At 40.8% G+C, this 25502-nt stretch overlaps 1 protein-coding gene across 1 annotated transcript in view; it reads left to right on the forward strand.

Moving 5' to 3' along the window:
• The window catches only part of ATP6V1H (ATPase H+ transporting V1 subunit H), a gene marked incomplete in the record, with an annotated part of 1920819 nt that overhangs the window by 1417770 nt on the left and 477547 nt on the right, over nucleotides 1–25502 (forward strand). Inside the window, 1 exon segment of the mRNA XM_044065517.1 lies at nucleotides 23614–23727. Within this exon segment, the coding sequence (XP_043921452.1) occupies nucleotides 23614–23727 (114 nt within the window).

The raw sequence follows: 25502 nt of genomic DNA on the forward strand, positions 1-25502 counted from the left end.
CCGGCAACTTCAATAATGTAGTAATTTCAACATGTTGCCCTTGAACATATATACTCGCCTCCAAACATACACTAAGCACCTCTTAGAGATTCACTGCATAGAGGTAAAATCAGGGACAGTTAAGAGATTGGAGCTTACCTCAGTAAACACAAAATAATCCTGTCCATATCATCTTTAGCATCAGTAGTGCTTTCCACGCTCTCCTGATAATCTCTCTCTCTTACTGAAACAGGCTCCTCTCTCTCCGTGGAAGCATGCAAACACTCTGGAGTAAAGAAAATAAAGCACCTTCATTCTAAAATGGAGATACAAACCTTTTTCTAAAAGAATTGCCTGACTACATTGTCTTGATATAGTCCTCCTTTCTCAAGCAAAATGTTTAAATCCTTTTCCTTTTTGGTGCTGTGGCATATCCCTCTCTGGAAATCCAGCCAAACATAGTTTTTAAATACAGAGACCAGACCTAATAGAAAGCACTTTCAGCCTGAAGGTCTGGTCTGAATCAACAGTCAGAAGTTCCTCAAAATACAAAAAAAAAAAAACCTTGCAATTGTGGCTCTGCTTGTTCTGGGCTCCTTAATCTGCTGGATCACTAGTCAGAGCCAAGCTTATACACAGGTCTAAGCCAAGCTTGAGATGGCTCTGGCTTGACACCTCAAATTCCTGAATGCAAATTCCTTTACTTACTGCTTTCAGACATTGGAAATATTTCATCATTTGTGACTTCAGAGCATACTGTGGAGGGTTTAACTTTTTTATTTATTTTATATAACATTTGTTTATCGGGAAAGTCCGAGTGGGACAGAGCCCATTTTCAGTAGATGCCCGGAGAGAAACACTCCCGATGCATGTCTTTGGACTGTGGGAGGAAACCAGAGCACCCAGAGGAAAACCACGCAAATGCAGGGAGGACATGCAGACTTCACATAGAAGGCACCCCAGCCAAGAATCGAACCAGAGAACTTCCACTCCAAACATATATACTTATGAATTATTTATTTATTTATTTATTGATTGACATTTGATTACTAGGAAAGTCTGACTGGGTAGGAGCCCATTTTCAACGGAGGCCCGAGAAGAAAAACTCCAAAGTTTTACAAAATATTCTAAGAATAATAATTTTGCAGTCTTTAAATATAATACAAAAAAAATACAGGTTAAATAATTGTACCAAATTAGACCTAATATGAAAACATTGATTAAGAATAAGATACAAGTTGCGTGACAATGATTTAATAGTTTGAGAAATTTTAGCCAGTTTATAGAGAAATTAAAGGTATGTTAGTATAATGCAAACAGGAATTGCATTATGAATTAAAGAAAAGCAGGCTTATGGCATATTTAGAGAGGAAGCCAGTGGAGGGAAATTGATAGAAGTAAGGAAATGTAAGGAATGAACAGATATTTGTTCACATTTAGGGATACAGTTTATCTTGGTGTTGAGCATGAGCCAGCATTTAGGTAAGAAGTCTTTCAGAATGGTTTTGAAGGATAGGAGGGAGGGAGGGTACTGATCTAGTGGATACAGGTAAGGAGTTCCAGGTCTTAACATGTTACGAATACAGACATTGCCCAGCAGATTTGATGGGTTTGCGACAGACAGGAGTTTTTGGTCACTGGATTGTAATGACCGACTAGGAACATAGTTCTGTAGAATGTTATTTAGTGCTGGACAAGCAGAAGAATGCTGGATAATTTTATAGGTGGTAAGCAGCTGTGTGTATGTTAATTGATGGGGTAGTTCTGACCAATTTAAGCTTTTTAATGCTTTATAGTGGTGGGTTCTGAAAAGGGTATTTGCTGCAAATTTAGCAGCTTTGTTATAGCTGATCAAGGTTTGATTGTTGTGCTGTATGAAGGTTAGTAAGGATGGGAGCCCCATAAAGAAGTGTGGGGAGGAGATAAGTAATGCAAGTATATCTTTAATTGCACCAGAGAGAAAGTTTTTGGCTCTGTAAAGCATCCTTAGTTTTTGATGAGTTTTAATGCAATTTTGTATATGCAGGTCAAATGCAAGATCATCATCTAGTATCACCCCTAATAATTTGCTGTTAGAAGTGACTTCAGTGGTTGTGTTATCAAAAGAGGGGGCTTTAAATTTTGTTTTTTTCATGGGAAGAGGGATTTTTTTTTAGACTTGAGCATGAGTTGTGAGTTACAAAGCCATGTTTCAGTTGCTGTTAAAGCCTCCTGAGTAATTTTTTGGAGATGTGACACATTCCGTTTTGGGCAAATGAGTGTGGAGTCACCTGCGTACTGTATTAGGGAGGCCTGGTGTGTGGAGGGTGTTGCTGGTGAGAATGTTAAAGAGGAGGGGACCAAGGATAGAGCCTTGTGGTACACCAGTGGTGACTGAGAGGTATGGAGAGAGGGTGGAGTGCCAATTTGACTGATACCTATTAGACAGGTAACTTTTGAACCACAGAAGGGTGGGCTGAGAGAGGGATCTAATGAGGAAATTTGAAATAGAAGTTTGCTGTAACAAACTGTGTCAAAGGCTTTAGACAAATCTAAAGTAATTAGGAGACTAGTTTACTGTTATGTGTAGCTTTATTGACAGTATTTGTATGGGTAGAAGTGCAGCATTAGTACTACGAGCAGGACAGAAGCCATGTTGTATGGCGGATAGGAGTTCTTACTGCAGGAAATAGTTTAGTAATTGTTTTTGAATACATTTTTCAAGTATTTTGGAGAGGGGTGATAAGATTGCTATAGGTCTAATGTTAGTAATGTCTGTTGAATTTCTTCCTTTGTGCAGAGGGATAATGTGTGACTTTTTCCAGAGAGAGGGAATATGGCCTTTCTGGACTGACCTGTTTATAAGGATTGAGACAACGTAGGCAGTGCTATCTGCTGCCATTTTAAGGTGTTCACTTGAAAGGTGATCAGCTTAAGTAGAGCATGGTTTGAGTTTGTTTAAGAATAGTTTTTTGTAGGATGTGGACACAGGTTTGAAGGTGAAAGTGGACATGGTGATAAGTGGCTGTTGGGCAGGGTTAGGATTAGATGTTGGGGAAACCTTGGTTAGAGCATCATCTGTAAAATAAGATTTGAATTGTATTGCAGTTTCAAGAGATGAGTTATTGGGAGAGGGGATATGGTTGAATTTATGGTCGGGATGCAAGATTTCTTTAATGGCGGTCCAAAATTCTCCAGGGCTGTGTTTACTGTTATTCTGAAAAATATTATATTATTGTTTTTTGTCTTCATTAATTTGCTTTTTAGTAAATTGCGTAGCATTCTGAAGTTTTCAGGATATTGTGGTGGTTTGTATTGCTGCCATTCTTTCCATGCTTTTTCTCTATACTGCATTAGCATTCTATTCTTTTTGGATAGCCAAAATGCATTGTTTATTTTCAGCCTCCTTCTTATAGAAGGTGCAGGGCTATTTAGGATATTCAGGAATGTTGTACTGATTTCATTTATAGCATCATCTAAGGCGAGAATTTTTAGGAAGTTCCAGTAATGGACATTTGGGAAGGTTACATGTTATTTTATAAACATGCTGTTTGAATGGATGTGAGAGATGTATGGTTGTATAGATTGGGAGATGATCACCGAGACAGTCAGATATTGTACCTGAGGTGGTGTATTTGCTATTCTCCAATACTAGGATCCAGTCTAATAGGGAATTTGATGTCTTATTATAATCTGTAGGGCTATTAATTAGTTGTGTGAAACCAAATAAGTTCATGTAGATCTAGGGGAGTTAGAGTTTATATCTAATCGACATTCACATCACTTAGTAGTATTATTTATTGTGGAATTGTTATAGATATCCATTGAAGGATAGCGTATAGCCTGTAGTATCTTATTGTCACCAGGAATTATGTAAAAACAGTAATACATATTTGTCTGTAATTGTTTAATTTCAGGTAAGTTATAAGAACCTCTGCTGAATTGAACTTTGGTATTGATTTGTTATAAGGGGAAATTTGGCAGTGGTTGGGAAATATTAAAGCAATACTACCGCCTTTCCTCTTTATATGGTCATTGCTGATGATATTATAGCTTGGAAGTATAATTTCAGAGTTGTTTATAGTGGTTTTAAGTCAAGTTTCAGTTACAGTGAGAATATCAGGCTTATGCTGGGTAATTAAAACAACATTCCAAAATAACACTACATAAAATAAAAAGCACGAGCCACATCTGGTATCTTGGCATTTCGCCTTCAAGGATAACTTAGTCTCACACAACTCCATTTATACAACAATGCCCCCTGTTGATTGGTTACATCACATTTTTCTTTTTTCAGATATATGCTTCTTTACAAGCATATCAATATTACAAAGTCTGTAAATACATATTCTAAAGCATTCACATGTTAAAACTTTTTATGCATATACCAAACCTTTCAAATTACAACTTAAACTTTATTCATGCCACAGTAACATATTTCAAAATTCCCCTACTGTGCAGTAACATACCTACTAATTAAACATTAAAATTTACCTGAAGGTTGAGACCCCTTGGAGACAGTTTGCCAAAATTGATAATCATCCTACTTTCTAACCTGAGCAACTTCAAAATGAAGTCACCCCCCCCCCCCCATATTATAAGGTTCACCCAATACACAAAAAAAAACTAACTTTCATCAGACCAACCATGGATCAAGTGAAAATGCTCAGACCAACCATGGACCAAGTGAAAATGCTCAGCAACAGGACTGTCAGTATTGCCCTTTCTGATATTTCCCCAATGCTCTAAAATTCTAACCTTGACCATTCTTTTGGTTTGCCCCACATACCACTTAACATTGCTACAATCGCAACCCAAAATGTATACCACCCCACATGAACTGCAGTTAAATTGCCCCCTGGAAATAATTTGTTTTCCATTGATGTAACTACCTGTCAGATTTTTTATCCTTTTACACACCATACAGTGTTTACAGGGAAATGTCCTGGCTTTATCAAAATATACACCGACCTACCTAGCATTGAGCAGCTCCTTAAAGTTTAAATACCTTCCAAAAGAAAACTATATATACTTGAAAAATAAACCTCCAAACTGCTCATCCCTATATACAAGATGCCAAGACTCCATCACTAATTTTTTCAGAACATCTGAAAATGGGGAATACTTTGTAACAAAATAGATATCCTTCTTGTCCGTCTCATTGCCCTGATGATCCCCCACATCATTACTCTCCATCCAATACCTGCCAAAACCCGCATTCTTTTCATACATCAAAAATCTACCTTTATTCCTAGTCTCACCAGGACACACCCTCTTAATTGCATCATCCAACATATGCCAACTGTACCCTCTCATTAGCAGTCTTTCGACTACTTCATTAAGCTCAACTTTCTTAAGTTTGTCTTCAGAAGAATTACGTAGCTTAAATTCACCAACTGGAAAGGAACCAATGAGGTGTGGTGCATGCATGTTACTAGCATGCAAAAAGTTCTTAGCAGTGGGTTGCCTGTAAAGTTTAAACTGGATTTTGCCATATTCATCCTCATAAAACTCTACATCAAGGAATTCTATGGTATTCTTCCGACACTCGAAAGAAAATTTCAGCCCATGCAAATTCTTATTTACTTTCTCCATAAAAAACGAGAATTCACCCATAGAACTTCTACAAACAAAAACAAATTATAAATAAACTTCTTATATAAGATAACATCCTTTCTAAAAAAAAACTCAGTATTATAAATGAATCTCTTTTCAAACTCCCCCATATAAAGAATTGCATAGGATAGAACATGTGGTGCACCCATGGCAGTTCTCTTTTGTAAAAAAAACTTCTGTCAAACACAAAATAATTATGTGTTAAACAAAATTCCAAAAGTCTAATCACAAAAACAGTACATGGACCTTCACCCATTATATTCCAAATGGCCTCCAAACCACAGTTTAATTTAGTGTTGGTGTACAAAGCATTGACATCCACAACGGCCCAATAGTAATCATTTTGCCACTCCACTTTAGTGGCCAATTGACTTCCTTACTAAGTATTTTTAACATGTGCAGGCACCATACATAAATACATTTTAAGCAAAGAATCAAGAAAAATGCCCATATTCTCTAAATATGAGTTTACCCCGACACTATGGGCTTTCTAGGCGGGTTGGATACATTTTTATGCACCTTGGGGATGGCATACAAAACTGGATCAACAAGCTTAGTAACATAAAACCTCTTCACATCAGCAGAATCCAAAAAATTAAGTCTTTCCTCCCTCCAACAATTCCAGTAATAATGCTTTAAAATGCTTAATTGGGTTATTTGACAATTTAACATACTCTTTCCCATTCATTAATACATAAAGTGAGTTCAGCTTTAAACTTTGCGTGGCTCGTGTTTTTTGTTATGCTGGGTAATCCAGGCATGTAGTTCAGCAATTTTATTCATATGCTTCTAACATTTATGATAAAAAAGTTAGATATAATGTCCCTTTTCATTCTTCCTCACAGATTGGTTTGGATCAGACTCGGCCACATATCAAAGCTTTTGAATTAAAATCTCAAGCTTCTCCCTCTGTGTATAATGCTCTATTCTCTCCCTAACTCCTCTGATCTTATTTGTCTACATTGTAGTAAGACAGATGATCAGTCTTGAGCTGTAAGAGATATCTTTTTTGACTACATTTTTTCTCTTTAACTGTTAAAGTTAGTGATAACCTTCTTTCCTCCCTCTAGCTGTCACTGGCATCAGAGTTTTTTCTTTTTCTGTACTTCTGCCATTTTTTTTTTGTACTCTTCGTGCCTTTGTTGGTATTTTACCTTATCTTCTTCCTGTTATGTGTAAAGTATCTCCTTTCCCTATATCTGTATTTATATATCTACATATAACAAAAAAAAGTGTGTGACTTTAATGCCTTAACTTTTTTCTTGTTTGTATTGATTTGTTTTTTATCCTGTTAAAGTTTACTGATGTTCTTCGTGTTTCACTGTTGCAGTCATTACATTTGGGTAATCTGCTGGCAAGTTGCCCTCAGTCGGCCGGAATTCCAAAGTCTTGGGTCCTGCGTCGGTTGCTGTCTCCTCTTCCATGACGTCAGGTCATCAGGGGTATAAAACAAGTAGCCAACGCCATTTTCTTTAGTCTTTCTTGCTGCGCGGTTCCCGAAGCAGAAGCATTTCGCAAGTGCCGGTCGGCCGACTCCTGAAATTTTCAAGTTTGAGTTTCAAAACCGAAGTCTTCACTAAAGCTAAGTACCCCATTGGGGAAACTTTTTTTTGCTCCATACCGATGTCAAAAAAAGTTAATAATTGTATTACTTGTGGGAAGCAAATACCTCATAAGGATTTCCATTTGTACTGTATTCCTTGCCTAGGCCCTGATCACAACGTGCCTGGCTGTCGGTTTTGTGCTAGATTTAACCAACGCACTATTAAGTGTCGGTATATTTTTTCCACAAAATATTTTGGAAACAGATTTAACTACCCAGAAATGTCGTCGGATAGCAATCCGACTACCGGAGTACACAAAACACGCAAAGAAAAGGACAGAGACAGACAGTCGAGGTCCAAAACCAACGACGAAGCTTCTCCTAAGCCAGTTGCCGGTTCACCGGTACTCAGTGAGGTGCTTTCGCAGCCCCTGATACCTGCTACTTTCGAGTCGCAGGCCCCTACCGAGACCCATGTGGAGTCCGACATGCTGCGAGATACTCAAAAGTATTGGACCCACGGATGTATTTCCCTCAGATGGGTCTGGAGCAGCAGAGCAGGCACCGGCTTCTGAGGGTGTATTCAGGCCTCAACATTTCTATATAAAACCGACAACAGCTGCAAAACCAAAGACAAAAGCAACTTCTAAAGCTAAAAAAACGACGCATGAGCCATGTCCACAGGTTGCTATGCCTAAAAAAAAACAGATGATTAAAATGGTTGAAGACCTTATTACCTTGATCAGTGGTTCCCAACCCCCTCTTGAAAAGAGGCCTAGGCAAGAAACTGATTATGAATCTTCAGATCAGGTTTCTATTTCTTCTGATTCCTCTTCTGATCAGGAATTATCTATACCTCCCTATGAGGAATCTGATGCAGAGGAGTCTATCCCATCTGCATCACCTCCTGAGGATTATTCATTTGGAGAAACCTTGCATACTTTGAGAGAGCATTTTCACTGGGAGAGTCAAGATTTCTCAGAATCAAAAAAGAGACTCGGGGATTTTCTTCTTCTCCCTCAGCACAGGCCTTTAGCCATACCCCCTGTTTTAGACATTGTGGATGATGTGTTTTCGGAGTCAAGCTTGACCCCTGACTCCTTACCTCCGGCTCCCAGCAAGCCTGACAGATATTACAGGGTCCCTGACTCACACAAATTTTTATTTAGAAACCCTGCTGCTGACCCTGAAACTATTTTACAGGGTCCAAAGGGAAGTAAGGCCTCAACAGCAAAAAATCCTACCCCCTCTGACAGAGATTCAAGGGCACTGGATAGATGGGGAAAGAAGGTTTATACATCTGCAACCTTGGCAATTAGGGCCTTAAACTGCCAGTTTCATATGCTCAAGTATCAACAACATGTTATGGGATTGCTGAAACAGAAAATGATGTTGTTGCCTGAATGTGCAGAAAATAAAGAATTGCAGGAATTATTGCATGCAGCTGAACAAGTTGGAAAGCATACTTTGCAATGTGGTTTTGATTCCTTAGAGGCCTCATGCAGGGCTGCAGTTACTGGCTCTGTGATTAGAAGGCATGCCTGGCTAAAAGAGCAAAATTTGCCTGACCATGTCGAAGATAAATTACTGGATGCACCCTTACAGCATGATACTCTGGTATTAAGGCAGAAGAGGTTTTAAAGAAAATGGAAGACAAAGCTAAGTCTATGCAAACGGTAAAAGACTTCGTACAAGTACAGTCACCAAGATTCAGTAGACACTGACCTACAAAAAAATTGGTTCTTTCCTGTGTCTGACAGAGCTCAAAGGGGCAAATCCAGATGCCCTAAGGGTTCCAGATACCAGGCACAAGATTCTTACAGGTCAAATCAATGGGGTGCTTCTACCTCCAAATCTAGAGGAGATAAAGTGCAACCCTACAGAAAACAGTCCCACTGACTTCCCTCTGCCTTCACCAAGCACTTACCTTTTGGCAGCACCCTTAGGGGGAAAATTAGCACTTATTGCTCAAAATTGGCAGTTAATAACCCAGGACAAGTGGGTGCTAAACATAATATCACAGGGATACAGATTCCATTTCCATACTATGCCAATGGCAAACGGTTGGCCGGATCTGCCAAAAAATCAATGGGCAGAGGCACAGAAACAGGTTACGTCCCTCATGGATATGGGGGCTATTCAGCCAGTACAAGAACAGGAAAAAGGACAATGTTTTTACTCGACTGTTCTTGGTACCCAGAAAGGACAAGGCCTGGTGGCCAGTACTGGATTTATCAATTTTGAACACATACCTGGACGTTCCAAAATTAAAAATGCTGACTTTGCAGCAGCTTCTGCCCATGCTGGGCAAGAATGCTTGGCTGGTGACATTAGACCTAAAAGAAGCATACCTGCATGTCCCAATAAGGGAATTGTGCAGAAGATACCTCCGTTTCAAGGCTGGCTTAATGCATTACCAATGCTCTGCACTGCCCTTTGGCTTATCTACTACGCCCATGGACTTAAAAGTGCCTGGCACCAGTAATTGCCTTTTGCAGACAAAGAAGTATACAAATATATCCTTACTTGGACGACTGTCTCATTCAAGAAGAGAACAAGGACATTCTTCTTCAACACCTGGCATTTGTGAAAAGGCTTCTAACATGCCTAGGGTACACAATAAACGAAAAGAAATCATAACTGGTACCCTCTCAAAAGATAACATTCCTGGGTGCAAGCTTGAATACAACTGCCCAGATGGTTTTCCTCACACCAGACAAACAAAGGCAACTGACTACTTACTTCAAACTGATGGCAACAAAAACCCAGTTAACTGCAAGACAAACTCTGCAGGCTTTGGGCTTCATGGCATCCTGCATCCTACTGATTCCATATGCAAGACTGCATATGAGGAAACTTCAATGGTACCTAAAAAGTTTATGGAGTCATCGTTGTCAGTCTGGAAATAATGTTTCCTCTCATTCCCTACCTACCACAGGAGTTTATGTGGTGGGCAAAGGCATGTCACCAAAACATGGGACGGGCCTTCACTCTACCCCCTGCCAGCCACACCTTAACAACAGACGCATCAGATTATGCATGGGGCCCACCTGACGGGAAGATGCATTCAGGGCATATAGATCCCAAAACAAATGCATCTGCATATCAACCAAAAAGAGATGCTAGCAGTTCAAAATGCCCTGACAACCTTCAAGGACTTACTTCATCCAGGACAACTACTGATAAAGACGGACAACACCATGGTTATGTGGTATATAAACAAGCAGGGGGGCACGCATTCATACCCCCTTTGCAGATTAGCCATGGCACTGTGGGACACAGCTTTGACTTACCAAATACATCTTCAAGCTTAATTCCTTCCAGGAAAACAAAATACTCTGGCAGACGATTTAAGCAGAAACCTTATGGACCCTCACGAGCGGAAACTAGATCCACAAGTCTTCACATAACAAAGAAATGGGTGATCCCAGACATAGATCTATTTGCCTCTCCTCAAAATTATCAATTGAAAAGATTCTGCACAGGGACTTATCACAGACAGGCATGGAAAGTGGACGCCCTATCCTTCAGTTGGAAAAACCTATCAGTTTATGCCTTTTCTCCTCTGCCTCTTCTTCCCAGGGTCCTACTAAAAGTCAGACAAGAGAAACCAAAGATGATACTAATTGCCCCGGACTGGCCCCGCCAATACTTGTACCCATTCCTAAGGAACTTGTCTCAATACCCAGCTTAAACCTTACCTAAAATACCTCAACTACTATCCCAGCAAAACAATCAGATCCTGCACAATCAACTCCAAACACTGAACCTGGCAGCATGGCTGATCATGTAGTTATGCAAGCATCACCTCTCAGTAAAGCTGTGATGGATGTCATTTTGGAAGCCAGAAGGCCTAGTACTAGAAAATCTTATGCTGATAAATGGAAGAGATTCTGTTCTTGGAATCAAGCACAAGGAACTGATACATCAGAACCAAATATTCCTCAGATATTACAATACTTGACTGAGATGCTTGACAAAGGCCTATCTTTCTCATCAATAAAAATCCATGCCTCTGCCATTTCGGCTCATTACAATACAGAGCCTCCAATCTTTTCTCATCCTTTACTAAAGCAGTATCTTAGAGGAGCCAAAAATTGAAGGCCTCCCAGAAGATCACCAATACCTGCATGGGACCTCAATTATGTGTTGGAAAAGCTCACCCTGCCTCCATTTGAACCAGCTGCTACTGCGGATATAAAGTTCTTATCATGGAAAACAGCTCTGCTCCTAGCAATTACTTCAGCAAGAAGAGTCTCAGAGCTACAGGCCCTCATGGCTGTGGAGCCTTTTATCATATTTTACCCAGACAGGGTGTCTGAGGACCAGTCCTTCATTTATGCCTAAGGTGGTTTCCACTGTGGCTCTTAACCAAACTATTCATCTGCCAGCCTTTTATCCAAATCCGCAGAACAAGGGGGAGAGAATTCTGCATTCCTTGGACGTACACAGACAGCTAAAATTCTACTTGAGCAGGACTAAAGCTCTAAGAAAAACTGAGCAATTACTAGTGACATATGCTGCAGGATCAGAAGGAAAGGCTATTTCAAAGCAGACTATTTCAAAGTGGATAAGCCACTGCATTCGTTTCTGCTGCTTACACCATGGCAAACCTGTGCCCAAGGGCATTAGGTCTCATTCCACCAGAGCTGCAGCTACATCAGCAGCCTTTCTCAAAGGATTACCAACCAAAGACATTCTAGAGAGGCTGCTACTTGGAGTTCTGTTCACACCTTTACAAAGCATTATCATTTGCCTCTCTACTCTACGTCTAGGGCAGGCTCTGCCACTGCAGTTCTGCAGGGCCTCATAGCCACACCTAATGCTGTTTAGCTTCAGCCTCCCATCCATAGCTTTGGGATTCTACCCAAATGTAATGACTGCAACAGTGAAACACGAAGAACATAGTACAGTTGTGTACACTTACCATAAATGTAGATCGAGTGTATTCACTGTTGCAGTCCAGGTTACCTGCCCACCATCCCCGTTTCATTCTGGAGTTTATCTTTCCTTCTCTATCTCCTACAACCTATGTGGTGTATTTGCTTGTAGATGAAGGTAAAGTTTGTATTGATGCATGTATATATAGTTTTTATATATATTTTTTTGCTACCTTTTTGGGGGCACCTGACATCTGGGGCAAGAAAAACTAAAGAAAATGGCATCGGCTGCTTGTTTTATACCCCTGACAACCTGACGTCATGGAAGAGGAGACAGCAACCGACGCAGGACCCCAAGACTTTGGAATTCAGGCCGACTGAGGGCAACCTGCCAGCAGATTACCCAAATGTAATGACTGCAACAGTGAATACACTCGAACATCCACATTTATGGTAAGTGTACACAACTGTACTTTTTTCTCTTTTACTAAAATGCCTGAGAAATGCACTTCTTGTGGGCATAAGATCCCTAATTCTGATGCCCACAAGGTGCGTTTATTGCTTGGGCCTGACCATCTCAAATCATCTTGTGATATTTGCACCACCTTTAACCCTGGGCCTCTCTCTGATAGGCACAATAAGTTAATTTTAAAAGGCTTACTTTAAGCTTCTTCTGGGGCTCAAACCCCCTCTAACGCTCCACAAGTTTCCTTAGAATCCAGGAAATGAGCCCTCCAGAAGTCTCTGAGGGCTTCTTCAGAGCCATCAGAAAAAATAGGAAAGGTTTGAATCCAAAGTCCTTTGGGCCTCCCTCAGATCCACAGTCTTCCTCAGATCCAACAGGCATGGCTCCTGTTGTGAGTTCTCCTTTACCTTCCACCTCCTTCTCGGATCCCAGGCCTTCGGTTCTGACAGGTAGGAGTTGTTCTCCGGAGTGCACCCTCAAACTTGTATCCCCGGCCCTACCCTCCCCTCCCAACTCTTCCAAACACCTAGATAGCACTGCAGACCAGTGTCCATAGCATCTTTCAGGTCCTCAAGGAGTTTGACAGAAGTGGAAGTGGACAGGATGATGTGAAAGTTCCTCAGGGTTCAGATCCAGATGAGATTCTTGCTAGCTCCGTCCCCTCATTGATCCGTGAGTGCCCCTGCTAAGCCAATTCTATCTCCTTCTCTGATCCATCCTATGGTTTTGGAGTCCCAGGATATGAGATCCCTGAGAGTTTCGGCGTCTGATCCAAGGAAGGTACCCTGTTCAACTCCAATGGCATCCCTGACCAGTTCTGCTCTGATACCCTCGGACCAGCGCAAGTCTCAGATCTGAGAGGTCAGCGCTGGGTCTGAGGGGTTAGGTTCGGCTTCAACTTTGCCAAATCCATCCCTTTCCCTTGAAACCTCAACCATGGACAGCTCTGATCCAATTCTCCCACAAGGCTTGGCTTCAGGGGCAGCCCGAACCTTCCTTCCTTGGGGGGTTTGGCTTTGAGGAAGGAGGGGGAGGTTTCCCCTGGTCCATCTGCTTTCGAGATGGGCTTTCTCTTTGCACAGAGAACTGTTCTCTCTTATCTCTGATTCTAACCATCGCCTCTCGCTGGGTCCAAGCTCTGAGCCCATCAGACCTGTTCCACAGGGACATCCAGCTCCAATAGGCCTCCAGATAGGTTCCCTAGAGGAATTTCCCCCCTCTTCTGATACCTCTGCTGAACATCCCATGGAATAGGTCTCTCTGAAGAGGACTTTCAAAAGGAGACACATAGACCTGCCCATTGAGTCTCTCACTGAAGACACTGATTTTGATGAGGGAGAAAGATCCGCAGGATTGCTACCCGAAGACATCTCCTTCAGAGATTTCCTTGAAATCACAGACAGAAGAGTGGCTGGTCTTTCCAACCTCCTCCTGTTGAAGAATCAGTGTTTCTGGATGCTTTTAGTGCTGGACCATCTATGTCTTTGGTGACTCCACCCCCGGCGGATGAGCTCATTGACTTGGTTTCCCACTGGGCTTGGAAGGAACCGGACACTGTCAAACCTATCCCCAAACACCCAGACAAATTCCTGGTGCCTCCTGCTGACAGACCCCAATGGAGCAAGGGAGTCCCGGTTGGTGCTGTAGTGGTGGCAGCAGCCAAGAAAGCACTAGCGGAACAGAACTCATCTGCCCATCCACTGAAGAGGGAGTCCAGAGCGATGGACAGATTTTGGAAAGCAAGTGTACACCTCAGCTACATTCCCACTGAGGTCATTAAGCTATCTGGTACACTTTACTCACCTACAAAGGAATTTGACGAAGGAACTATTAAATACTCTCTTGGAGTCCATATCTGTGAAGGAGTAGAAAAAAATTTCTTCACAACTGGCAACTCTACTGCCGGTTCAGGCATACCTATTAGGAGACATACCTGAATGAGGCTATGTGACTTTCCAGAACCTTTCAAGGTGTCCTTTGTCAATTCCCCCTTTGATGGCTCCTCATTGTTTGGACCATCAGTTCATAGGTTCATAGGTTCATAGGTTCATACTAGGCTATCTGCCCAAGGGCATTTATAAGCCTAGCCCATAGTTATGTGGCTTTCGCCACCCCTTTAGTTTGAATAAAAACTATGCCTATCATTTTGCTGTGCCTCTGTCAAGCAGTGACACTGAAGTAATCCCTGGGGTATATCTGCAATCTCCCATCCATTGGTCAAGATTCCTCTTGAACAAGGCCAGAGAGGTGCTCTGCCTCACATGTACCGGGATTTTGTTCCACAGCATAGGGAGTCTCTGGGTGATGAATCTGTCCCTCCAGCACGCTTCTATTTATAACCGTGTCAAGGTTTAAGTCTCCGCCCTTGTGGTTCTGAGGGATCTAGATTTTTGAGGTGAAGCATATTCATCAAATCTGGGTTTGACATGGCCTTATATGTCAGGCACAGGTCACCTCTGAGCAAGCGGTATGAGACTGAATAGAGCTGGAGTTCTTTCAGTCGGGCAGCATAAGACATATTTTTGAGACCCTTTATCCTTTTGGTGAGGAACTTTGGGGCCTTTCAAGCTGCAGCAGGTGTCTGGTCAGATACATTCGAACGGGCATTGTACTCAATCATAGGTCTAATGAGTGATGAGTACAGGGGACGATGACCTCCTTGATCTAGATGTGAATCCCTTCATGATCAGGTGGGTGATATAGAAGGTTTTCCTAACCACTTTAGCAACATGAGTGTCAAACGAAAGGCTACTGTCAACCTGGGTCCCCAGATCTCTGATGACTTTTTCTGTGCTCAGTGGATTGCCACCTATATGGTAGCTAGGGGTAACCTTGTTTTTCCCGAAGGGTATGACTATGCATTTTTTGGCGTTTAACTTCAGGCCATGGCTCTGGCACCAGTTATCCATTTCTGTGAGGCCCTTCTGGAGGATATCTGTGTCAGATGTGTTTTCGACTATGGCGCCCAGTTTGCAGTCATCTGCAAACTTTGTCAGCCATAACCCTCCTGTGTTTGCTTGTACTTCAGAAAAGTAGATGCCGAACAAGAGTGGACCCAGGACTGAGCCCTGTGGGACACCACTTGTGACAGGCTTTGAGTCTGACATGGCTCCAGCAACTCTGACCCTGTGGGTTTTGTCACTTAGCCAGTTTGCAACCCATCTTGTGATGTATGGGTTTACATTCAAGCTGATGAGTTTTTCGATGATACCTGAGTGGGTATTGTGTCAAGGCCTTTGCCAGGTCGAGGTAGGCTGTATGGACTGCCTTTCCCTCATCAATGGCCTTGGTGACTGTCTCGAAAAAGTCAACCAAGTTTAAGAGGCAGGATCTGCCTTTGACAAAGCCAAACTGGGTTGGATCCAAAGTCTGCAAGTTCCCTATGTCTTTATTTATGAGTTCCATTATGATCCTCTCCATAGCTTTGCAGATAAGGCTTGTCAAGCTAATGGGCGGTAATTTCCAGGGTCTGTGGAGGCACCGCCTTATGAAGTGGGACCACAGTCGCCGGCGCCACTCCTTGGAGTACGATCCTGAGGTGAGGCTAAGATTAAACAGCTGTCCTAACTGTGGGTTTAATTCCTCGTTGAGTTCATGAAGCACACAGCCGGGGACACCATCCGGTCCCATGGATGCTGTGTTTTTTGCCTTAGTGAGGGAAGTTCTCACCTGGGCGTTGGAGATGTTTGGGGGGCTACAATCCTCTGGAATAGATATCTCTCCTTTTGGGGGGGAGGGGGGGGAGAAGTTTGCACTGAACCTGTCAGCCAGTATGTTGGCAATGTGTGAAGGACAATACTCATCCACAGTGAACGAGAAGGAAAGACTCTGTCTGCCATAGGGATCAAGTTTTCTACCTTTCAGTGGACTTTCTGTAGAAACCACCAGGTGGTAAGAAGATGTGGTTCCGAAAATTTCAGGGACCTTTCCAGCACTCGCACAGGGTTAATTCCTGCAGCGGAGGAACCTTCAGTGGAAGATGTAGGCAGAGGGGGTCTGCAGAATCAGCAGGGCTTCAAAAATTCCTTCTCTGATATGCCCTATTAGCGCTCCTGAAACATTGCCAAACTGTCCGCCTCTGGAGGTAGTCGGGCGTCATTTCTCTTTGTACCTAAATGCCTGGGCAGAAATCACAAAAAATTCATAGTTACTAAGAGTCATATCCAGAGGTTACTACATACCATTTTCCCTTCCTCCTCCTTTCCAGAAAAAGATGCTCTGCTGTGACTGCCGAATGTGGTTTCAAAAACTAAGCAAAAGTCTGTGTAAAAACTGAAACACAGCATCACAGGCTACTAAAATATGCTCTTCAGATAAAATAAAAACTTTAATTGTTAAGACTTAAAATGAGACGTAAAGCAATAAAACAAAGCCTTTGTTGATTTGTATATAATCAGCGCTTTCACCTAAATGCCTTCCTCAGATCATAAAGAATCAGGTTCCACAGGGCTAAGATAAATGAATGAAACAACTGGTGGTTCCCTGACTGCGTCCAGATTGTGTAAAGCCTTCATGAAGGGTGTTTTTATTCTTAGACCTCCAATAAAAGCCCCCCTCCTTCTTGGGACCTCACTGTGGTTCTTCATGGTTTAACTCGGAAACCCTTTGAACCAGCAGACAAATGCAATATGAAATTTCTGTCTTGGAAAAACATCTTTTTCATAGCTATTACTTCAGTAAAAAGAATCTCTGAGCTTCAGGCCTTATCAGCTAAGCCTCTTTACATTATCTTTCATAAGGACAGAGTATCCCTATAGACCAAGTCTTCCTTTCTTCTTAAAGTGGCTATGGAGACTAACATTAACTAGTCCATACAATTACCAGTCTTCTTTCTCAGCTTTACAAATAAGTGGGAGTACATACGTCAACTCCTTAATGTACATAGACAATTGTGCTTTTACCTTCATAGGGCAAAGCAGTTCAGGCAGTCCAATCAGCTGTTTGTATCCTTTTTCTCTAGCCACCTGGGCCAGGTAATGTCTTAACTTACTCTAGCCAAATGGATTACTGATTGCATCTCATTGGTCGATTCTCAAAAAGGATTAGATTTACCACGACCTCCCAGACCTCATTCAACTCAGTCTATGGCTAGATCATTTGCCTTCTCATCAAGGACATCCATTGATGATAATTGTGCTGCAACCACTTGGTCTGAGACTCATACCTTTGTTACACATTATTATTGTCTCTAGAAATAAAGTTTCTTTTAGTTTGTCAGTGCTCCGGCATGTCCTTCCATAAGGGCTTTCCAAGGGATAAGTAACTGCGGATTCTGTCCCATCAATGAGGAAGAATGAAAAGTAACAACATCAGATTTAGGAGTTGTGTACTTACCATAACTTGGCATCTGTGTTGTCCATTTTCATTCTTCCTCACTTTCCTTCCCATCCATCCCCCAGCCTTGTAGCTTTGTCCATTCTAGAAGTACTTGGTAGATGGTATTGGAACCAGTCAGTTCCAGGTTTGAGCCCTAACTTTTTCTTATGTCTTTTTCTGTCTCTAAGTTGGGAGACTAGGCAGCAAACTCGATCTGAGGAGTTAGGGAGAGAGAGTAAAGCACTGTGGGTAGAGGGAGGAGCTCGAGATTTCGATCCAAAGTCTTTGGTATGTGTCCGAGTCGGATCTGAACCCATCTGTGAGGATGAATGAAAATGGACAACACAGATCCCAAGCTCTATGGTAAGTACATAACTCCTAAATTACTGAGATTGGAAGTTGACCATTGCTGGGTTAGAATAGTATGTGAATGAGAATTGTCTTGATATTCATTATGATAGGCTGGGACAGGATTAGGGTGAATGTCTCCTCCTAGAAGGATTTTAGTGTATTGTGGAATTATTGATACTTGTTATTTGGAGAGTATTTTGTTTTGGTTTGAATTGAAATGGAGTTACAGTCTATATTTGGAGTAAACGTGAGGGGCATCATAAATAGGTTTAGTGTGATGTGTCAGGTCAAAAGGTGAAAATGGACATATATCCAGTTGGACTAGCCCGGTAAACAAATGTAAAATAAAATAAAATAAATAAATAAAATAAAATTATAATGATAGTAATCAGTTTATAGCCAATACAAAACAATTAGCAGAGAGGTACCAAGTAGAGCAGGTTTTATTTCTTTTCTTGAATGCAGAAACTTCATCTCCTCTCCAAGGCCTCAGAACATTTATGTGGTATATTTATTTATTTATTTAGCATTTGTTTACCGGGAAAGTCCGGTTTGGAGCAAAGCCAATTTTCAGCAGAGGTTTTATTTTTTTTACCGTTTTAAAAAAAGCCCTGGTCACTTTGCAAGGAACCTTTTTTCAGCAGTCTTGAATAACATTAGTACTTTATCCAGTAAACATTTTCTTTCTTTTGTCTCTCTCGTGCTATCTCCTACGATGCTTTCTACTATAAAATTTATAGTTGTTTTAGTATGTCCTGCAGATCCTGTAACATGCTCTGTCACTGAGATGTTTTCTTTCTCCCATGTTTCTTTTTCTATCTCTATCAAGCCTCAATGACATTAGACGGCATGGATGTATTTGAGGCTTACGGTGTTTTACTTACAGTAGGTAAAAGATGTGGAAACGCTGTTTTACCCATCCAGTTTTATAGCTTGTCATAACATAGACATTAAAGTTTTATTAAAGCAGTCATCTAATCCTTTGTTTTTGGGTGGCATGCAGATGCCTTTATCTGTTTCACTTTAAAAAATGATAAGGTTCATGCATTACTCCAAACATGAGTGGAATGCCATGATAAGTAAGAATTTCTTGGGAAATTCCTACTTTACTAGCCAGTTACCGCATGTGAGAATCAAACCGTGCATCTTTTGTCTGTAAGGTAAGCACCTTAACCATTAGGCCAACCTCCCACCCCGGAGTAGCACTAGTTTTTTTTTTTTATTGGTATGGACATTGCATTATCTTTTCAGTGAAGTGTTGCCTCAGGAAATTTTATTGTATAATCAGTGACACACACACACACACACACACACACACACACACACACTAATTTGAAATAGTGCATGAAATGCTCACTTAATCGAAAGTGCACTTACGCGAAGTTCAGTACAACGAATGGGTGTTGTACTGAACTTCCGTACTCACGACCTTAGGCACGGGTCATAGTAAGGGGATAGCCCATACCATGACCCGTGCCTTAACCTTAAGGTCCGTGATGACTGCAGCGCAGTGAAGGACATAGCAGTGTCCTTCACTATGGTGCGATAGTCACAAACCTTAGGGTTAGGGTATGGGTTAGGGTAAGGGGATAGCTTTACTAACTATCCCCTTACCCTAACTCATGCCCTAACCCTAAGGTCCTTGACTATCGCACCAGAGTGGAGGACATAGTTTGTTTTTTATGTCCTCCACTGTGCTGCGGTGTTTTCGGTGAAGTGCACTTATGCAAAAGTTCACTTTCATTAAAGTGAACTTTCGCAAAAGTGAGGCTTCCTATTACAAGTTAGAAGTAGTGAACTTTCGTTCATGTAATAGGAATCCATAATATATATATATATATATATATATATATATATATATATATATATATATATATATATCCTGTTGAACCCCCCCCCCCCCCACACACACACACACACACACACACACTTTCTGTGGCTGTTTGGATCAGGGAATCTTGTGACCAATTATCATTTCATACATTAAATTAGACAGTAGAGATACTGGGTGTAGCATTTTGCCTAAAAGGCTTTGCATTTCTACCTGTGTTACAGGATTCTCGGTTTTGGCTCATTGCACACACACGTACGAAGAAAGCCCAGTTTTGAAATTTAAGTGACTGTTATTCAGGTAAAGCCCCAGCCTTATCTAGAATTTATTTCTTCAGTTTCTGATAGTTGCGGTCATCAGCATTCTCAAGGTATGTAAGCTTTGAGTGCGTCTCCATTTGAATATCTTCTAATCAGCTTGGGCCAGTTTTCTCTCAACTCCTATTAAATCAGCTCCATGTCATCCTCCAGTGAGCTTTTTTCAGTGGTGTACTAATTTTTAGGAATGTGATTGAGGTAAATGGTGGGTTTTCTAGTGGATAGCTGTTGGAAGATGAGCAGGTGTTAATCAGTGGCTGCACTGCTTCTATGAAGAGCTAAAAGATTTAGACTCGGTTACTGTTTTATTTTTTCCCCATTCTAAACAGATCACAGTACCCACAGTTTCATTACATACAACCTGACAGGAATATGTGGTCCATGAAGTTTCATCATTCAGCAATTACCCTTAATTGGTAGCATTTCATGCACTCTGGAAGGCTTGCTTTCCTTTCTGGGGTGGAAAAATAATTCTGGCAGAGTATTTGTTTTTAGGTAGCTTGGAAGCTTGTAGTTTGTAACAAAACAGTGCTTAAGCCTGCTGCATCCACCAGTTTAGCAATGTGGCTTGCTTACAGCAACAAAAAACAGTCCCTAAAACCAGATTTTCAATTTTGATTTGAGTTAATTTGTAAGGACATACCATAACATTTCTGAAAAAAAAAGTAACAGAAAAACAAACAGCCCCAAATAGTCTGCTTCAACACTTTTAGCAAATACATGTTCAAAAATTCACCCTGTTCACAACAGTGCACATACATTCACTTCAAAGTGCATTGCAATATGGTTTGTCTTCTGCACATCTAATTTTGGTATTCCTTCACATTGATCATGCAGAGTTTTTCCCAGTGTTGGCTGGTAAAATAAATAGTAATTTCAGATACCTGTTCTTTTCCACTTTGACACACTTTAACTGACAGCCATCCATAATTACATTAGTTTCTCCTTTTCAGGAAAATAAGTCCTACATGTTTTTCAGTTTTCAGGGATACTTTCCAGACTGCCTTCACCCTTACATGCATCTCCCTTGAGATTGCTCTTAGGACCTTTTATTCCCAGAGGTCATGAATCTGACTCCTGCAAGATGCAGTGGTCAGGCAGCTGCTTCTTATTAATATGTCATGGGGTTACCTTTCGGTGGCTTGCCTGCCTACTACAGGATTATATACTCTGTGTTTCCTGTTCTCTGGATTGTATGCTTGCTTCAGATTTACAAACTGTATTTCCCTCTCTTTGGTTTGCCTTCCTGCTTCAGACTTGGAAACTGTGTAGTTTTCTTCTTTTTTCTTCTCTGATGCACATTCTGATAAAGGCAGCCCCCAGCTGGTGTATCAGTAGGAAAACAGCACCACAGTTAACAGTGTGCTTCCCAGACTCAGCATTCACTATGCCACACTACTCATAGCCTTGGCAATCTGTGCTGTAGTCAAGATATCTGGAATCATGTCACTTCCACAGTGAGGCTTTCCAGACAAACCAAACTTATCAGAGCTTTCAGTAACGCTACATTAATACTGCTTTTTCAAGGAAGAACAAACCTTTCATCCTCATGTGGAGATAGAGAGCCTGTGCAACTGCTCCCCGCATCCATATGACTAACTAGAGTAACTACACGGTTTTGCAGCCTCGTTATTAAGGAAATACTTGGTTTTCAAACAAAACTATGTATGCCCTTAGCCCCCAAGATTGCATTCAGGAGCCTGGGCTTTTCTGCAAGTTGATGTTAGTGATTTTGCCTTCAAAGAATTATGTCGTGAGTGTTCAGTGACCTGTTATCTGTAAACATATCTTGTGTTAGCCAGTGGCATATGCTGCATACATTGGATAAGGTCTTCAAGTCCCAAAACGCCACAGTTAGCACTTTTTTGTGAATTGTGATCATGTATGTTTCCTGAACTTAGTGTATTCATAGAGGAAACACAAAGCAGCAGTGTTAACTTGTTTAATGCAGTAGTTTGTGAATCATGACAATTGTTTAACTGTTTTTTTTTTTTTTTTTACTGTGGACACTGCAGGGCTGCCTGAATGGAATTCACTCTATAGGTGTATATGGTAAAAATAACATATGGACATCAAGTCCCTGCATAAAAAGTCATATGCTTTGGCTTACAGGTGATTTCAGTCATTGATCCCTTCTCATTATAATGTAAAGCTGTCTAAATTGCATTAACTGCTCATACATGGAGGATCCTGCACTGTCCACATAAATGTTTGCACAGTGATCTTCTTTTATTTCCCCTCAAACAAACTAGTAAAGATTGCATGATATTGTCTACTTTCAGTGACAGATAAGGGTGGAAAACATATCATATGGAGGGGGGGCTGTGAGAAAGCTGCAGGTCCTGATGGTGGAGATGCAGCTGTGATCTTAAAGTCTTCCATTCACAAGAAAAAAATATATAGTGAAGTCCCTTGCTGTCATAACTGTCTTTTTACTTGTGTTGTTTTACTTAGTGTTTTTAGTTTTGCATTTGAATGTTTAAGTACTTTCCAGTATTATTAAATGCATTCTTCAAAGTTTAAAAACCAGTTGGTCATTTGCCATTTTGTGTTTGGAACTGTGTATTACGGCCTTGCACTGTATGGAGATTGACTCTGATGATCGTAATTCATATAAAAAGGAAGTACCTTTAGGCTATAATTTTTGTGGAGGAGGCATTGTGTTGATAAAGAAGTATACACGTTTTAAGAATATGCCTCTTTTACTTGCAGTGGTGTGGTAAATGTGTAAGAATTTTGACAACCCAAAAAATCAACAGTACTTGTACTTGCAATGGTGTGGTAAATGTGTAAGAATTTTGACAATCCAAAAAATCAACAGTACTTGTAAGTGAAATTGGTATTGAGGTCTGTATGACATTTTTTGCCATCATCCATGGTGCTTCGGAAGTATTCTACATTGACTAGGATTCTAATAGCGAATTAAAACTTGTCTTGAAAGGTTTTGCATTACAAGTACCTTTTACATTATAAAGCCCAAGATGCATTGAGCTGGTTATTTAATAAACAGTTACTTAGAGTAAAGATAGCATTATATACTACCTGCATGTTAGTCTTACTTGCTAGTGCGTTAACCCTAAATTAGGATAAGTGTATCCCTTTCCGTGTGTGTGTACTAACTGTATGCCTGATATATGGTGAGATTTCAAAAGGCATCTCTTCCCTACAGCTTTGCATATTTTCCTTTCCAGACACCTGGTATAATTAAAGTGTTCTTTCTGAACCAAAAAAAAAAAAAAACACAAGTTGCAAAATTAAAAAAAGGGTTTCCTTAACATAAAATTGTATAGCACGCTCAAAACTGTCACTGATTTCAGTATTTTTCTGTCCTTCAGGGTCATTGAGCAGTTGGGTGGAAAACAGCTTGTGATGAACCACATGCATCATGAAGACCAGCTAGTTCGATACAATGCTCTGCTAGCCGTACAGAAGCTGATGGTTCACAACTGGTATGTAGAGCAACCTTTATTATTTAGCAGAAACCATCTTCTCAGAAGATCTAAGAGAAGTTCTGTTTTAGTGCAATTTCAGATGTGTAGGATTTGTATGCTGCACTGCAAGCTTGCATTATTTAGCAGTAAGAGATCATGGAAGTAAGGGAAAGGCTGCATCTTATATGACTTTTCACATAATTTAGTATATACCATGGACTTTCATTACATTGCAACGCTAAGTATAAGTGGATACATATTATCCTGTCTCCTGAGAATGAGGTAGCTTGATACGTCTTTCAGGCTGTGGGCAGGGGCCATCATTTGCATGGAATCATTTTCATTTGGCTTATTCAGCTGAGTTATTTGGTAACCTGTAACATAATAGGCACCTAAATGTAAACTGCTTCTGTATAAGACTCTCTCACCTCTCTGATGCCCTTCAAGGGGACAGGAGCCGCCTGCTTTTTTTTTTTTTTTTTTTTTTTATGTGGTTTATGTAATCCCACACCCCAAACCAAGAATACTGACTGTCATCTTCTGTGAAATAAGCACTTTTGTGATGTTTCAGTGTTCTTCCTCTCACTGACTGAGCTGAGATGTTGCAGGTGCACACATCTGCATAACTGTGATGCTGAACTGCACTCATTCTTTGACTAGGCTGTTTCCACTGAGTCTTTGTATACTGATGTACAGTACTGGCTGTTGAACTCATGCAGTATTCCAATAGTGAACAACAAACATAAGTATACCAGATGAATGAAGGTCGAGTTAGCACAAAGTACAATCCAACAGGAAAAAACAAGCTCGACCACCACAGCTAACACATATAAAACTTTAATAGAAAAACAATAAAAAAACAAACAAGTAAAAGGTAAGCTTTTTCACGGCTGGAGTCTGTTTTTTCAGACCATAGTACTCCATACAAACTGTAGCACTTTTAAAAGTACAAGTTACCCAATCAGAAAAAGCAGTCAGGTCACATGGCTACTCAGGAAGTTATAGGGCAAAACCATTCATAAGACCATACTAAAAAAATTATAAAGTCAATGCCGTGAGCCATGTGCTTGTAAGACTGGTTTGATAGAAACATTATTCAAACCAGGGGGTGAATCTGCTTTTAATAAAATAATCCACCTAAGTTCAGCACGTTCAGTAATGTTTTTGATATCAATAAAACCAAAAGAGGGAAATGCAACCAAACTGAAACTGAGTCAAAAGGCAACCACGAAACGAAACAATCGCCACCAGGAAGTCAGCCAAAGCTCTTTATTCCAAAACCAAGCAGACAAGGCTGTCACCAGCCACGAAAAAACATGTAAACGCCTTAATCCTCTGATAACGGACAGTATGCGTTTTCGTCAGATTCTCGACTTCTTCAGACAATCAGTACATTCAATTAACACAGTATATATAACGTTGACCATCAATTGATTAATTGAAATTATTCTTTGTATTTCTCTGCTCCGTCTGTTGTTACAGTTTTGTTGTCTTTTTTTTTTTTTTTTTTTTTTTTTTTTTTGGTTGTTTGTTTGTTTTGGGTTTTCTCCCTCTGTTTCTGTCTCTGTTGTCTGTGTCTCTGTCTGTGTCTCTGTCTCTCTCTCGCTCTCTATCTCCCTGTACCTGCAATGATTTTGATATCCCCTCCTCAAGTGGTACGTTCAGTGCACTCTAAAACAGTGAGCAGAGCCAGAATCAGATACATGTTTAGCTAAAGCATTTGTAAGCTTTTTCTTGCGAATGTCCCCAGCGTGTTGAAGTATTCTGTCTTTCAGCATCCGGCTTGTTTTTCC

The sequence above is a fragment of the Protopterus annectens genome, chromosome 3.part0 (assembly GCF_019279795.1).
Source record: "Protopterus annectens isolate FY-2018-M chromosome 3.part0, PAN1.0, whole genome shotgun sequence".
NCBI classification, from domain to species: domain Eukaryota; kingdom Metazoa; phylum Chordata; order Ceratodontiformes; family Protopteridae; genus Protopterus; species Protopterus annectens.